The 17,066-nt window shown below is 47.1% G+C and overlaps 1 protein-coding gene across 1 annotated transcript in view; it reads left to right on the top strand.

The window, feature by feature from the left end:
* The window catches only part of CASQ2 (calsequestrin 2), a 51,637-nt gene extending 41,402 nt beyond the window's left edge, over nt 1–10,235 (top strand). Inside the window, exons 10-11 of the mRNA XM_063118992.1 lie at nt 4,320–4,394; nt 9,829–10,235. Of these exons, the coding sequence (XP_062975062.1) occupies nt 4,320–4,394; nt 9,829–9,987 (234 nt within the window). The 3' untranslated portion in view covers nt 9,988–10,235. The remainder of the gene's footprint in view (nt 1–4,319; nt 4,395–9,828) is intronic.
* The last annotated feature ends 6,831 nt before the right edge of the window (nt 10,236–17,066 follow it).

Consider the following 17,066-nt stretch of genomic DNA (forward strand, 5'->3'; position numbering starts at 1 on the left):
GCTCCCTATGAGAGCACCCACCCACCCCAGTTTTGCCCCATTTCAGCAAACTGTCAGGGAAGCGAAGTAGCAGAGCAATAAGTAAGCACATAATTATGGTGCTCAATGAAATGGACCAGGAAAAGCAGTGATGGGGTGGGAGGAAGGGGCAGATGTAATGCAGAGGTACAGGGGCACCGAGTGGAAGAAGCATCAGGGAGCTGTTTTAACTGAAAGGATGGCGTAAACAACTCTCAGACACTGTGGATTTCTGAGATGAAAGCGGCTGGTTGGAGCCATGGGGGCCACAATGTCATTTGCCACAGACGACCTCACAGCTCACCCAAGCCGCAGGAAATCCCCCATGAAGACAGCCCCAGAGGGAGGGAGTGGGAGTGGTTATGGCCCCACCCCCTGTCAGCGTGAACCTCTCCCCCAAAAGATGCAGGTCACAACATAAAAAAGGTTGCATAGCCCTATTTTAAAATAATCCTTGCTTGACATTTGGCACATGACATACACATTAATTAATATTCCTTTTTGCTTCAACAATAATCCTCCTAGCATAATGGGGGTGGCGACAGCCAACAGAAAGCTCTGGCATGGGCTGGTCCATGAAGTCACGAAGAGTCGGAAACGACTGAACGAATAAACAACAACAATATGAAATAATAATACTTCCTATATTGCTTCCTGATCTTGGCAGTTGAAATTGAACTGAAGGTTGAATATATATTACCATACCTTTATTTTTTTTAAATTTGCACAAGTCACATACATTCTACCTTCATTGTTATCAAGTATTTTTTGTGTTGTAATTCGTTGGGTTTTCAGACCATTTACACTGAGACTGTTGAAACTAACTTCATCCATCTTTATTTGTAAATCATACCAGAATAAAATAAATAAGTTGTAGTATGACTATCTTAATAACATACAGATAAATAATCCCCCCTCCCGAAGAACCAACCCTTCATTTGTTATTTAGGGTTGAATCCAGCATTTGCTCCTGCCAACAAGGAGCACTCCCTGAGCGGAGCCGAGCTCTGGCTGGTGGGGAGGCATAGAGGCAATTTTTGCTGATTCCCCTGCTGCGTCCCCAATGCCACTTCATACTCTTATCCAGGAGGCCCCCCCCCCATCTCCAAACCAGATTTTCAGAGGCATGGGGAGGGAGGGGAATTGGTAAAAATGGTTCCCTCCCCCAGTCTGCCGATGGAAATGTGACTCACCACTTCTTTGGGATCCCAAAACCTGAACATTCATTGGAAATGATCTTCCAGAAAGTCTTCATATTTCTTTGCCACTTGCTGTTGGTAGAGTCCTGCCCACCTTCTGCTAATCTGAGAGCAATGCTCTGCATTTTGCATTTCACGTGGTAGAGTAAGCACGGAACAAGCAGCCATGTGCTTTTGCCAATGGCCCAGACACCTGCCCTGGTAGGTGAAGGGAATTGGCACCAGTAAGGAGGTGGAAGAAAGAGAGGTGTGTAAATAAACAATGAACGTTTTATTTTTGTAACGATGTAAAAACACTCGACGTTTCGGATTCAGAAGAATTCTTCCTCAGGAGCTAAAACAAATAGATTTACAAAACCATTATTTTAAAAGAACAAGAACAACTCCCATACAAATGTAATTGAACATTTGGATATCTATAATAATATAGTTTTTCGTTCTAGCAGCTACAATACTATGCATATCTATCAGTCTTGGCTCCTACTGAGCAGATTCTTAACTAAAAAAACTTAATGAAAACATGGTTATCTACTGTCATTTATCTAAAAACTACATGTAGTATATTTAAGAAACAAGTAATACACAACAAAATAAAACATCCATTGTTTATTTACACACAGCACCAGGGCTCTTCTCTCTGTCTTCCACCAGACACCACCTGCCCACCGGCACAGAATCCAGGGCTGCTTCCACACAAAGGGCTTGTAGCAGTATCACTTAGAAAACATTGTGCAGCTATTTCGTCTTAATGTATTTTCTATGGTGTGAAAAAGGATGCAAGCAGTAGTGGGAAAAGCATGAGTGAGTGACGATGCCTAGGTGACAACCTGTCTAATTCCGTGCATTAAAAAAGCCTCATCTGGAAGCACCCCTCCCTCTCTGGTCCTTTCCCAGCTCAAAATCACCCCCCCCCCGGCCCAACCTGTTTTTTCACCTGTGTGTGTAGGGGGGGGGGGAGATATTTTCACCATATCTGCCCTCTTACAAATAAAAGATTTTAAAAAGCAGATTGGGGAGGGTGACTCTGGGCTCCATCACACCTATTTCTCCCCCCACCCCCGAGTTTGTCTCCGTGATTTCTAGCTCCATTTCATTAGCGTGCCGAGCTAATGGCCCCTTTCACATGGGTTTGTGGTATCGTGCTATACCGATGAAACCTCCCTTTCGCTTGTTTGCTCTCCCACTCCACCCCGCCCCGACACATCTCCTTCTGCCTCCAGTTCATTGATTGTAACATTGTGATGGGCGTGGGCTGCTTCCCCTTCGCTCTGGCTTTGTTGTCTAGTGATTTACCAATTTATTTCATCGGCTGGGCTCCATTTCTATGGGCAATGAGAGTGGGATTGGAGCAGTAACAGTCCATTCTACCAACTCAGCACAAGTCTGTTCGTTCGACATGGTGCTGGAGGAGAAAAACTGCCCCCCTTTTGTCACCCTTCAAAGCACATGCCCCCCACAAAGGAAATAGCGTGAGGATGTCACTACAAGGGGCCTGAAGGGTGCTTTAATTCCATTTGGGGGAAATAATCCAGACTTTTTCCACCCTAGGAAAACACAAAAAAGGGAAGGGAAGTGGCGGAGTGACTGCAGGACAAGCACAATGTCATCTGAGTGCTGCGCTGCAAAATCACAAACCAGGCATGATGAGAGTGCAATAAAATGCTGGTGTGTGTCATGGGGTTGGCCCATGGTCCCTTTAAGGGACAACTTAGCTTCTCATCCCGGGAGGGAGGAGATGGGTTTCTTTGTGTCCGAAAGGGAGTGGAGAGCTGCAAATGCCAAGGACACGCCTTCATGCGGCGCTTGGCACCTGATAACAGCTAGCCGGACTTAGGTGCCCTAAAAGAGATAAAAGCTTGGGCACCCAAGGGTCTGGTCTCTTTCCTGTGGGTGTTGGAGTCCGGTGCGTGCATGTGTGAGCAAGGGGCATCCAGGCCGGCCCAGCTGGATGGCGGAGCTCCGCGTGGCACCGAGGGAAGGAGTCTAGTTGGAGTGTTGTAGTATTAGGTTTGGGTACTGGGGCAAGGGACCTTTGCCGAGTTACGGCTGGGGAGTGTTTTGAGGTGGGGAGCGAGTGTGTATTCAATTAGGCTGATTGAGAATGGGGGAGGGGGAGGTATTTGTCTGTGCTTTCCTGTACGTGTTTTATTCCTTTGTCTGTGTTTTCCCCCCAAACCTCCTAATTGTTCATCCTTGTGTGTGGACCCTAAAGAAGAGAGTGTTTAAGTGTAATACAATCATTTGGTTCCTACATCCAGTCTTCTGTTGTTCCTTGAGAATTTAGACTCAAAGGGGTTAAATTGGAGAGAGGGGGGGGGGCAAGTGTTTGAGCCGGGCTGGGCAAACCCCCTCTCTCGCCTGGGAGCCACTGAGTTAACCCTCAGGGTTCCACCACAGTGTGATGGAGCCCTCTGAGCTGGAAAAGAAAGGTCATGAACTTTTTCCATGCAGACTCATAGGCTGTAGCTAGACCTAAGGTTTATCCCTGGATCGTCCAGGAGTCAAACCTGTTCATCTAGGTGACACACAGAGGATCCAGTGCTCAGGCAGGGGCGAACCCTGGATGATCCCAGGATAAACCTTAGGTCTAGCTGTGGCCATAGCCTATCCAGGCTGCCTTGGGTCCATTTCATTAGCGTGCCTAATGAAATAGTGCATGTTCAATTTTGAAACAGGTTTAGATGGGGGATTTTTCATAGGAGCTAACAGAAAGGGGCAGGGCAGACCCTGTCCACTCATAGATGGTTTTTCAAATAACAACTCCAGCAGATAGCAGAATGTCCACTTTGGAAGAGGATTTGTTTTTTCAGTCTTTCTCCTCCTCCTTCTAGAGCTGAACACCCGCACTGAAAAAGGGTTCTGGGGCTGAGTTTCGCTCAAATTAAGCCTTCTTTTCAAAGAATGCATGTTGGAGAAAAGGAAGAAAAGGGAATAATAATATATTGAGTAGAAAAAAGGAAGGAATAACTCTTGTCTTCAGCAACCCCATTTCTTACACCCAGTTACTTATTTAGGTGCATCTGGATCTTTGTACTGTTGCTAAAAATACTTTTCACAATATTCAATGTATAAACGTGCTTCAATTTTCTTTTGCTGCTACAGCTCATCACATACTGGGAAAAGACTTTCAAGATCGACCTATTCAAGCCACAGATTGGTGTGGTCAACGTCACAGATGTGAGTATTAGTGAGCTCACTCACCCTCGGAACTCAGGGGCAAATTGGCCTGTGACCCACCCAAACTCCAGAAACTGACTTTGTTTGCCCTTTCTCCAAGTATCCCACTGCATAATAGATGGGGCTTCCAGAAAGTTCCCCAGGGTCAGTTGTGCCTTCAGCGATTATGGCTGTGTATAGATGATTACAATTTTTGTAATGGGACTATCAGCTTAAATAGCCTGATAATCAGTTCAGTAGTAAGTTGGTTGGTTGGTGAATCTGTTACATCACCATTACAGAGTCTCTCCTTTGGCTCATAAAGTCAATGAAGTGGCATCAAATTCAGGTATGACAACTATAATAAATTAGACAAGATATTGGCCTAGCGTTATTGAGTCTAATAACTATATTATTAGACTCTAGGGAGGTTGTGGGCTCTCCCACACTAAAGGCATTCAAGAGGCAGCTGGACAACCATCTGTCAGGGATGCTTTAGGGTGGATTCCTGCATTGAGCAGGGGGTGGGACTCGATGGCCTTGTAGGCCCCTTCCAACTCTGCTATTCTATGATTCTATATTATTGCAAAATATGGATATGCCTATCCAAGTTTTAGTAAATAGACATTTTACTTGATGTACAAGACATTTTAATCTCCCTCAAGAAGAGATTTCAGACCTTTCAACAGACCACTGTGACCAATTTACCCAGCACTTTGCAGACAAAATCACTTGGATCCGCTCTGACTTGGATGCTACTGTTGATACAGACCCAGCGGATGTAACTTTGGCACCTGCTTGTACAGTATTATTGGATATCTTTAAGTTTGTACAGTTCGATGATGTGGACAGGGTCCTTGGATTGGTGAGAGCCACCACATGTATACTAGATCCTTGCCCTTCCTGGCTTATAAAAGCAGCCAGAGGGGGACTGGCTGAGTGGGTAGGTGGAGTGATCAATGCCTCCTTTTGCCAAGGTAGGATGCCAGCCTGCTTGAAGGAGGCAGTGGTAAGACCCACATTGAAAAAGCCCTCCTTGACCCCCACTATATTGGATAACCACCATCCAGTCTCCAACATCCCATTTTTGGGCAAGGTATTGGAGTGTGTGGTGTCCTCCCAACTCCAGGGATTCCTGGATGAGACAGATTATCTGGATCCATTTCAATCTGGCTTCAGGCCTGGTTATGGGACAGAAACAGCTTTGGTCGCCTTGGTGGATGATCTTTGCCGGGAACTGGACAGGGGGAGTGTGTCCCTGACGGTTCTGCTGGACCTCTCAGCAGCATTCGATACTATCAACCATGGTATCCTTCTGGGCCGTCTTGCTGGGATGGGTCTTAGAGGCACTGTTTTACAGTGGCTCCATTCCTTCCTGGATGGGCGGACCCAGAAGGTGGTACTGGGGGACTGCTGTTCGATTCCTTGGCCATTGGCCCCTCAGGGCTCTGTTTTGTTCCCCATGCTATTTAACATATACATGAAACAGTTTGGAGAGGTTATCCGGAGTTGTGGGGTGCGGTTCCACCAGTACTCTGATGACACCAATCTGTACCACTCCTTTCCACCCAATTCCAAGGAAGCGGTTTCTGTGCTAAACCAGTGTCTGTTGGCAGTAAAGGATCGGATGAGGGCAAACAAATTGAAGCTTAATCCAGACAGGACAGAGGTGCTTCTGGTCAGTCGAAAGGCAGATCAGGGAATAGGGATTCAGCTTGTGCTGGATGGGGTTACACTCCCCCCTGAAGACACAGCCCCGCAGCTTGGGTGTACTTCTCGATTCTGCCCTGAGCCTGGATGCCCAGGTTTCGGCGGTGGCCAGGAGTGCATTTGCAGTTAAAGCTAGTGCGCCAGCTGTGCCCGTTCCTAGAGATGTTGGACCTGGCCACGGTGACACATGCCTTAGTTACATCCTGATTGGATTACTGTAATGCACTCTATGTGGGTCTGCCTTTAAAGAGTGTTTGGAAACTCCAGCTGGTTCAAAGAGCTGCAGCCAGATTGTTGACAGGGGCTGGTTACAGGGATCAGACAACTCCCCTGTTAAAACAGCTCCACTGGCTTCCAGTCTGTTTCCAGGCACAATTCAAAGTGCTGGTTCTGACCTATAAAGCCCTATATGCAGGGCTGGGCAGAGGGGGGCCAGTGGGGCCAGTTGGCATGGGCTTACGATTTTGAGGGGGCCTCCTGGTAGAGGCAAAGGTGTCTTATATATATCTTGAATAAAAGTGCTTGCCATTACCTTTTTTATAAATCGTTCTAGTTCATATGCATTTAGAACTGATTAAAAAATACTTAATGAGCAGTTTGAAACGGGGCCTACATTTCCCAGCTGGCCCGGGCCTATTACTAGCTTTGCCCAGTCCTGCCTATATAGCTTGGGTCCAGGTTATCTGAAAGACCGTCTTCTCCCTTATGAGCCTGCCCGTGCTTGAGATCTTCTGGAGGAGCCCTTCTTTCAGTCCCACCATGCTTGGTGGGAACATGGGAGACAGGGCCTTCTTGGTGGCTGCTCTGGTGCTTTGGAACTCTCTTCCTGGGGAAGCTAGGCTGGCTCCCTCCTTGTTGTGCTGGAAGCAGGCAAAAACTTGTTTGTTCTGACAGGGCTTTGGAGAATAATCTGGTCCTCCACCTATGTTAAGGACTTGTAAAATTGTCGTGTGTTTTAAATGTTTATTATTTTAATATTGGTAATATTTTTTAAAATTTTTGTACATTTCTTTTCCTAGGTTTAAAATGTATATGTTTTAAATTTTGTAAGGCCTCCTTGAGGCCCAGTATTGGGCAAAAGGCAGGATACTAATAAATAATAATAATAATAATAATAATAATAATAATAATAATAATAATAATGGTGTACGTTACATACAGGGCAACAGTAATGTTTCCTCTATCTAGAAACATGGAAGCTCTGCAGTTACATGTGGAGGACTTCAGGATATAGTCACGGGGCAGTGAATAAACTATCTTGTCACTCTTGTAAATTTTTCTGAAGTTACAAGAGGCCTCAAACTTCCACAAAAGAGTCAGCAAAGAACGTTCAGCTCAGTGGCTGCCCTTTGAGAGCAGAAATGTCCTGCCTGGGACATAATCGCACCATAATATTTGTCGTGCTTGCCCCACTTCTCTAAAAAGTGGGCAGCACTTACCTGGGTTGCTGGAAGTGTCTTTGGTGTTTCATAATATTTGAATTTGAATTTACAAACATACATCGCACTCCGTCTGCCCCACATTGTATCTCTGGAGAAGCAACCAGTACATACACACACCCATGCATCTACAGCTGACTGTTCCCCTGCGTCTCTCTCCAAATCTCTTAACTGCAGTTCCCTTTCATAGACACACAGGCTGCATTCAGACAACACGATAGTGAGTGGTGGGGTAATAATCAACTCGACTGTCATTTATCTGCACACACAACATGATAATAATCAACCATGGTGTGGATTAAAATCAGTGTTGAGTTGACTATTAGCCCCCTGCTCCTCTCCCCACTTCAGTACTCCCGCTAATATCCCATCAGCCATTGCTGCTGAAAATTTACCCTGCTGGCTAGACTAGAACAGCAGCTGCTCCTTTGACCGCTCTTGCCTTGGGACTCTGTGGCTGACAAAATAACCAACGGTGGCTGAGGAATTAACCAAAGGTGCCCTCCACAAAATATGATAACCGGTGATGGTTCACAGCACAGCACTGGTTTGTGTTGGTTAATTTGGCCAAATAGCCAACTGTTGGTTAAAAAAAATCATGCCACACAACACAATAACCCACGGTAGGTTAAATAGCCAACCATTGGCTATTTCAACCACCGTCAGTTATCATGTTGTCTGAACCCAGTCACAGACAGACCTATGTAAGAACACCTTTAGCTGGCGGGAGAAGTATGCCTCCTACTCCCTTCTCTGATTGCTTTTAAGCCCACAGGCCAGATGTTGCCCTCTTCTGAGCCAGGGGAACGATTTGTGTCATAGGAGTTCCTGCAGAGAACAATGTCAGCTTTCTGCCTCCTTTTCCGATCCAATTCTAGCATAGATCACCCAGTCTACAGGTTTAGCTTCCTTCTATCATTCTCACAAAGCTCTGAATAATTGGCATATTCCTTAGGGAAGTAGGGAGAAAGGCAAGCCCCTTTCCCAAACAACCTACCTATGGCCATGTATGAGGACAATTACTGTTCAGCTAATCTCTCTAAGAGTAGGGGTGACCCTATGGAAAGGAGGACCGGGCTCCTGTATCTTTAACAGTTGTATAGAAAAGGGAATTTCCTCATGTGTCATTTGTAGGCATGCAGCACCTGCTGAAATTCCCTCTTCATCACATCAGTTAAAGATGAAGGAGGCCTGCCCTCTTTTGTATCTGGTCTCTCTAGTATAGCTAGAGTGCTGAAATTCCCTTTCTATACAACTGTTAAAGATACAGGAGCCCAGTCCTCCTTTCTGTATGGCCACCCCTAAATTTTAGTGATCATTCAGACGACACTCAAACCCATAATAGGATTATGGCACTTGCCATAGCAGCCTTCATTGTTTCCTTTAACTTCTTTTTCATTTCCACCTCCCCCACTCTTCGTTCTGTTCTTTTATCTTCATAGGGTGACAGAGGTTGGTTAACTTCTGTCACCCTACGAAGAGAAAAGAATGGTGGTTCTGGCAACATGTCCATGTAATGTAGAATTTGCCAATTGCCATTTTTAAATGGGTTGTCTTGTTTTCAGAAGCTGAGGGAATGACAGATCGGTGGTGGTGGCGGTGGTAAAATCAAAAGGCCATTAATCATTTCTGATCATTGCGAGTTTCCAGGGGTCTAGGTTGACCCAGCAAGTACTTGTTCTAGCACAAACCCTGTAAGAATGAATTGGGCTTATTTCAGCACAGGTTGAGGATGATTTGGGCTATCAACATGTGAACTATGGCCCCTAATATAAAAGATATGTACTTTTGGTTGGCACTGTCTCTCTTTCACCCCCAAAGATGGCTGTGTCCATCCCAGTCACAGGTAAAGTAAAGGACGAGGGTCGGTTTTTATAGCAAAAGGGTGGCATCGGGTAAAGGGACCTTCTTTCCCTACCCCAGTGCTTACCTTCTATAGCAGCCTTCCTCAACCTGGGGCGCTCCAGATGTGTTGGACTGCATCTCCCGGGAGTTGTAGTCCAACACATCTGGAGCGCCCCAGGTTGAGGAAGGCTGTTCTATAGCCGTCTTTCTCAATGTGTTTCTTTCCTAGCCAAGTTCAGTTCTATCTCATATTCAAGGTCAGCTGGTGACCAAAGTACCTGATGGAACTGTGAGGAGGTAAACTGTGCACCTCTTTTCTCTAAAAATCAGAAACCCCCATATCACACTTTATGTATAACTTGGGCAGACCTGGTTTTTAGCATGTTAAGTTTGGCTGAAGCTCTCATGGTTTTCTGTGAAGGAAATGTTCACTTCTCTGTGTGTATTGCATTTTCTTTCAGGCTGATAGTGTCTGGATGGACATCAGTGATGATGATGACCTCCCCACCCCTGAGGAATTGGAAGATTGGATAGAAGATGTACTTTCTGGGAAAATAAATACTGAAGATGATGATGTTGAGGAAGATGATGATGATGACGACGACGATGACGATGACTAGGTTACAGCTCTCTGAAAGCTGGACATTAAATTCTGTATGCCTCAACATGTTATGTCTCACAGTGTCCTTCTCCTATAGGGAAGAGATTTATTTTTAGAACTTCCAAAGGCTATTTTGAAAGGTCCTTGAAAATTGGTTGCTTTTTTCCCTTTCCTCTGTACCCTGTTCCAAAATACCCCTGGCTTCCAAAAGGTGTTTACCAGGCATAAGATATACTAAAATCAATTAAAAAAATGATGGTGAATGATTAGCATGTCTGCAAATGTCTCTCTTTAGGTCCATGTATTGATAGGAATAAGAGTTAAATATGGAATTATAATAGCAGCTTCCATGAGTAAGATCAAGGATGGACAGACTTAAGTACTGCCTGATCTACTTCCTCTCCCTTGAACCTCAAAAGCAACCAGCTTTGGCTATTTGGCAGTATAAAAATGTAATAAATAAATAAATAAATAAATACTAACTTAAGTCTGGGGATATACACTTAAAATTTAAGACTTCTGAGCCCATTAATTTGTTTTGAGTACCAGAACTGAACAGAGCTCATAGTCATTCAAAACATTCTGTTTATTCATCCAACTTCCTCTCCCTTCTTTACTTCACTTTAAGTGTCGTCCTTACTTTCAAAATTATCTGTGATTTTGTTCACAAACTTCTAATGTTCTATCCCAATTCTGACTTTTCTCCATATGTATGTTAACCACATGGAGAAGGGGCTGCCCCGTTGGCCCCACTCCGTGTGTTATGTGTGCTTCTGACCCCACCCCTAGATTTATGCATGTTCGTTCAGCATGTTCCGCACGTTCACCCAATCAAAAACAGCAGTATCTGTGTGAATGCCTTGTACAATCAGACCTGATTATGCAGGTGTCATGATTGCATGGAGCACCCACATGCATATTACTGTTGTCACACCAAGCTTGTGTGCATCAGTGGGACGGGGATAGCAGTGCACACAGTGTTGCGGGTGGAGCTACTGACATGATCCAACTCCGTACAAAAGGAAGCCAGCCCCCAGAGAGAGAGAGCGATCAGAGCAAGCGAACAGGTTGGGCAAACAGCAGTTTGTCATGGGGAGTGTAGTGGAAGAGGAGACCAAGGCAAGGAGGAGAAGAGAGGCCTTGAGTAAATCCAGGAAGCTGCCTATTCAGAGGTCGTGTACTTGCTATATGCTCCTGAGTGCTGAGCCAAGGGGCATGTCCTAAGAGTTGCTGCAGGGCCTGAAGGGGTGTGGTGTGATTGCTTTCAGCAGCTGAGTGGGCAGGGAGTCTCATTCTGATTCCAAGCTGAGCAGAAGCAGAGAAGAGGAGCTGCCCTAGCTGGAGTAGAAGCTACAAAAAGGAAGCCAGCTCCCAGAGAGCGAGCTAACAGGGTGGGCAAACAGGATTTTGTCAAGGGGAGTGCAGCAGGGGAGGTCAAGGGGGGAGGTCCCTAACAAATTGTTCATCTCATAAGTCACACTCATATAGTAGGGGACTTTGTTTGTTCTGCTCAGAGGGAGAGGGTGCTTGGGCACAATTGTGTCAAACACCCGTGTCATCTCTGCATTCCACAGAGCAACCTGGGCTTCGACAGGAGCACCAGCCATACCAGCAGGAAAGCCCCCCAGAGCCCTCTGGAATCCATCGGAGTCCATTAGCCTCCAGGGGTGGACCATTTTAATAGGCCCCCCACCCTTGCAAATAGCCTTGAGCGTTTAAAGAAGAAAAATAAATGTCATTAGCAAATGAAAGAAAACCTTCCTGATTTTCCTTTTCTTCCTCCAAGCTGTACATTGATTTTCTATCCAGGCAAACAAACAGTATATGATTCTGAAAATATTGTGGGAATCCAGAGCCACAGTACGGTTTCCTCCTAAAATGCATTTTTTAAAGTGTTGGCTTGTTTTGTTTTGTTTTCTAAAAGAAAGGATGAGGGTGGTTACATTAATTGTTTCACACAAAGACATTATTTTGCAATGGTCAAATGATAATAAAAAGCAATGTGTAGATCTGTGAACTCACAGACGTGCACCCCTCCACAAAGGCACACGACTTCCACCACATGGTCTTACTATCCCACCCCCACCCCTAATGCTAGTCAGCTATGTGGTCACAGGAGTCATCCATGCAGGTATGCAGACACAGAAAGAAAAGAGTGTCAGCTGGTACAGACCAGAGTTTTGAAAGGTCGAAAGCAGCGCAAACCAATTATTGGCAATACATTCCTTGAACAAGTCTTTTAACACAACAGCTCCAGTCTCCTGTGCTTTGCCTTTTGCAAGGCAAACCGGGCAATGCAGCAGAAAGTGAGAAGTTGGTGGCTTCAAACTGAGCAGATGGTCCAAGATAAGAAGGCACCAAAATTTCCATAGTGGTAGTAAACCAGGGCAGATTCTTGCTTACTGGTTGCAGCATGGGAACTGCTTTCAAATGGTCAGCACTGGCAGTGACTGTCCAGAAACCAGGCCAGACAAGCAGGTGACACAGTTACTTCCCATGCCACCATGACCAGGAGGTGCTGGCAAGGGAGGGAATGATGCCATCCAGCAGTCCCACCTGGCTCTTGGATAAAAATGTTCCTGGCTAGGCATGGAACTTGGTAACACAAGAGCCTACAGCAGGTAACACATTAAATCAACACAACATTTTTCAAAAGGATAGTTCTAGACTTGTAGAATTCTAGTGTATAAAGTTCATGCTCAACCATATAAACAAACTAGGCGATCACTTAAGTCGCCAAGTTCACTGGGGCACCAAGTTCAAGGGAAAAAATAAAAATAAAATAGTGAAGATGTCATACACAGAGAGAAAGAGAGAGAGAGAGAGAGAGAGAGAGAAGCCAAATTAATTGGCAGGACATTTGGCTGAAGACTGGGTGGGGAGAACAAAAAAATCAGTGGTGTTAAGGAGAGACGTCATTGGAACAGCCTCAGACCATATTATTTTTAAATACCTGCGTCAAATTTAAATAACGATAGTGACTTGCTTCAAAGTTTGTGCAAGGGCTTTGCGGAGTAGGAGTCCATTCTTTCTACCTGCAAAGCAGCAGTTTCTGCAGCCGAAACTCTCCCCACGGCCTGAGTTCGATCCCAGCGGAAGCTGGTTTCAGGCAGCCGGCTCGGGTCGACTCAGCCTTCCATCCTCCCGAGGTCGGTAATATGAGTACCCAGTTAGCTGGGGGAAAGGTAATAAAGGCTGGGGAAGGCAACGGCAAACCACCCCGCTATAAGGCCTGCCAAGAAAACATCAGCGAAAGCTGGCGTCCCTCCAAGAGTCAGTAATGACTCAGTGCTTGCAGGAGAGGTTCTTTTCCTTTCCATATGGGCTATTTCATCCTCTCAGCCAGCAGAAAAGACTTCCACTTTGAATTCCTGCTCCCAGTGTAAACTTGGGTTCTGCTCCATTTAATGTGCGCTTTATATTTCAATTTAGACCCAATGTTTAGAGGTTGATTAAAGTAAGACCCTAAAAAAGCTCCACGGGTATCCTCAAGGTTTTTTTAGAGGCTGTATTCCCCACTAGGAATAAGTATTTTTCTTGGGGAAAGCCCTTTTAACTTAGACATGGCATAAGAAATCCTCAAATTCTACAAAATTTTATATGCTGCTAATACGTGTTTTCCAATATATAAAAAGCCAATTATACAGTGCATGACTTAAGATAAAAATCTACAGATGACATTTTAATATATGGAAGAGTTGTATAGGTGGGCAAAAACATTGGCAACATGTTTTAAGAATTAGTTGGCAATTTGTTATTGCTGACTGCAGTATTATTGGCAAATTACTTTAAAAACAGTCTGCTTCTCAGTTTGAAAGAAAAGCTGAAAAAATGTGGCAGGTGGCCTTAATTAATAAATGAAAGGCATTTTTGGAATGGGAAAATACATTCAGTGTGCAAACAAGTAAGTAAACCTTGGCCTCCTTTTGTTAATTATTGGAAAAAGGAAAAACCTATATGGCAAGCAGTGTTAGCTATGACTTAACATGATGGATATGACTGAATTGGGGAGAAAAAAAACAGTGATCGTGTACATTCATGGGAAGATTGTCGATAAAACATTTGAGTTAACTTTTATCTGTTTATATATGTGTTTTTCTTCTTCTTGTGTGTCTTAAAAAAAGAAGCCCCTATCAAACAGGAAGAGCTGCCAGCAGAACTTGGGGACCAGTATATACAGTACCCCACACTGGCCAGGAATCAAATAGCTACAGGCCCACAAATGCAGTTCTTGAAAGACTAACATTGACCACACATTCCCCCAGTAAAAAGTGAGACCCCCATCCTCACCCCCGGACACTTAACCTGCCCTCTTCCACACCCTCTTGGAAACGCAGGAAATTTGGGCAAGAGCTCTAGGCTTTGGAAACAATGTGAGAGATTTGCTGCTTCCGAGTGGCTTCAAAGCCTAGTGTGGACGGCCCCCTCCTTTCCATGCAGGACAGAGGACAAGCAAAGAAGTCAGCTGCAAACACAGTCAACGGAGAGGGAAGTAGTCAACACACAGTGCGTTATTGCGTGGGCACGCCCCGCACAACATGTTGCCACGCCCCCATCAAGCGGCTGCAGTTCCCGTTGAGTCAACATGGCGGTTGAGTGACAGTCCGCCTGCCCCTTTCCCCACCCTCCCTCAGGCCTCACAGTCAGGGCCGGTGCCAGACTCTTTCGCGCCCTAGGCAGGCGCGCCGTACTGAAGCCACCCCCACCCCCGCCCCCGCTCCTGGCTTCTGGGCGCACCTTCTGAAGCTGCCGCCCCAACCCCCAACCCCAGCGCCCTGGCTTCAAAACCAGGAGCGGCTTCCAGCCGGGCGCTGGCTTCAAAGCCAGGACGCTGGGGTTGGGGGTGCCGGCAGCTTTGGAACGGTGTGCCATTCAGCACCCTCCTTTCCTTGGCGTTCTAGGCCGCCGCCTGAGCTGCCTCTACGGCAGCGCCGGCCCTGCTCCCAGTGCTATCCCAGCAGTGACCGTGGCCCGAAATCCATGGCCATTGACATCAACACAACAGGAAAACATGCCTCTCACTCCCCATTGGATGCTCGGCGGCTCTGGGCCGTCCTCTCCACCTCTGATTGGAGCACCAAACTTCAGCCAAGTGCCCAGACATAGGCAATAGGCCCCTTTCCCCGCTCATGCCTCCCCCACCCATTTCGCCCAGTGGCCTCCGGCTCCCCACGCCCTGGATGACCCTTCATCACTGCATGGCCGCTCAGCCAGTCACCCTGGCAATGCCATGCCGCCCTGCCAGCCTGGCCACCCCTTCTCATCTCCACCCGCCCCTTTGCCAGCCTCCACTTCCCCAAGACTCACACAAAGCCCAGCCCAAGGGCGCACACGGGCGCTGCAGCCAGCTTCAGCCTCATTATCTGCTGAGCCTCAGCCACCCCTCCCCGAGTCCCCACTTTTCTAACACGAGCCCAAAGCACATGGGCACTTTTGGAAGCATCTTTATTCATCATCGGCTATAGGAATGGGCACATGGCCATTGGGGCATTGGAAAGCATTGCCATCTTAGTCAGGAAGGCAAAGGCACCTGCTAAGGCACAATGGTTAAGGCTTCTCAGAGCATTACACGTTGCTGCAGGAAAGGAAGTGTTAAGGGGGGGTCTCACTCAGGAAGCGATACCAGTCCAGTCACACTCACTCCACTTCTGCTCCTCACACATGGGGGTAATGCACCCAGATCCACTCCCCGATCCTTTGGGGCACCCACACCACCTCTGCCCTTGCCCCACGCGCTCCAGATAGATTCTGGGGGCACGGCAAAGGCCCCCTCCCCCTCCCATCCACCAGGATGGCATCGCTGTCATCACCCGGCCGAGGCAGGTCAGGGTGGTCCTCCAGTAATGCATCCCCACAAGACCTGCAGATGTTGTGCAGAATGCAGAAGCACACTATGACGTCAGGAATGATGTCAGACTCAAGGTCTAGCAGACTAAACAGAGAACGCCAATGTGCTTTCAGAACCAACCATAGCCCATTTTACCAGCACAGAGGGGCTGGTAGATCCACTGGCCCTACCCATGGCCCTGGGCAAGGGCAGGCATGAGGTGTCATAGTGTCAGGGTGACTGGCTGCAGCGATGAAGGGGCATTGAGAGTGTGGAAAGCCAGAGGCCAGTGGGCGAAGTGGGGGGGGGAGGCATGAACAAGGAAAACGGTGCCCCTCTCTCCCATGACAATGGCATTTGTCTTGGGAGACTGAACTGGGAGTGGGGAAGAGGGGGGTGTCTGTGGTGGCTTGTACCCTACAACAAGGGATTGGGGCAGCCTGCGACGAGTGGAGCCGTGCCAGATACTGCTGCTCCAAACTGCTTGTGAGGGGGATGCTTGTGACCGGGGGGGGGGAGTGCTGGCTGGTGTCCACGGAGCTGCTGGGAGATGCTCCTTTCAGAATCTGGCCATTCGGTTGAGCGCTCTGAGGGCAGGATGGGGAGGTGGGTGTCATGGGTTGCTAGGCAGACTGCGGAATGGAGTTTCGGCATTTGTAGCAGAGCCAGAGGACTCTATGGGCTTCCGAAATAGCTCACTGGACACGTGAAATTAGGCAATGGAGCCCGCCAGACGACACATTAATCAATGGGTGTCCGGATAAGCAACGGAGTAGCGCGTTGTTTTTCTACGTTGGCTAAATCATCAAAATAGCATACCGTGAGTTGTGTGTCTGTTGTGTGTTGCCCACCAGACGATACGGTAAGCAATGCAACAGACGATTGCCTAATTAATCAACTGTTGCTCATTGTGTCATCTGAATCCAGCCACAAATAACAGCTATCTACCAAGGCCAGCTACCATTTATGGAATTGCGGACATGAGGGAGTAAGTGGCTGTTGCTGCATTGTCTCTTAAATAGTATGTACTACCGGCCACCTTAGGGCTTGGCACGGTCAGGGAGGGGCCCCTTTGAGCACCGCAGCAGCTGCCCCACCATTCCGACCCCTGATGTCGGGTCTGCCTATAACAAACACAAGTTCAGCCTAGGGCTTGCTCGCCCCAAAGCCAATAGAGCCATTCGTAAGGACGCTGTGCGCCTCCGGGGGCGGCCCCCCCGTCCCAGCCCCTTTCGGATGGCGGCAGCCCCTACTCGGGGCCACTCGGATGC

This window comes from Elgaria multicarinata, chromosome 3, assembly GCF_023053635.1.
Source record: "Elgaria multicarinata webbii isolate HBS135686 ecotype San Diego chromosome 3, rElgMul1.1.pri, whole genome shotgun sequence".
In the NCBI taxonomy this organism is placed as follows: Eukaryota; Metazoa; Chordata; class Lepidosauria; order Squamata; family Anguidae; genus Elgaria; species Elgaria multicarinata.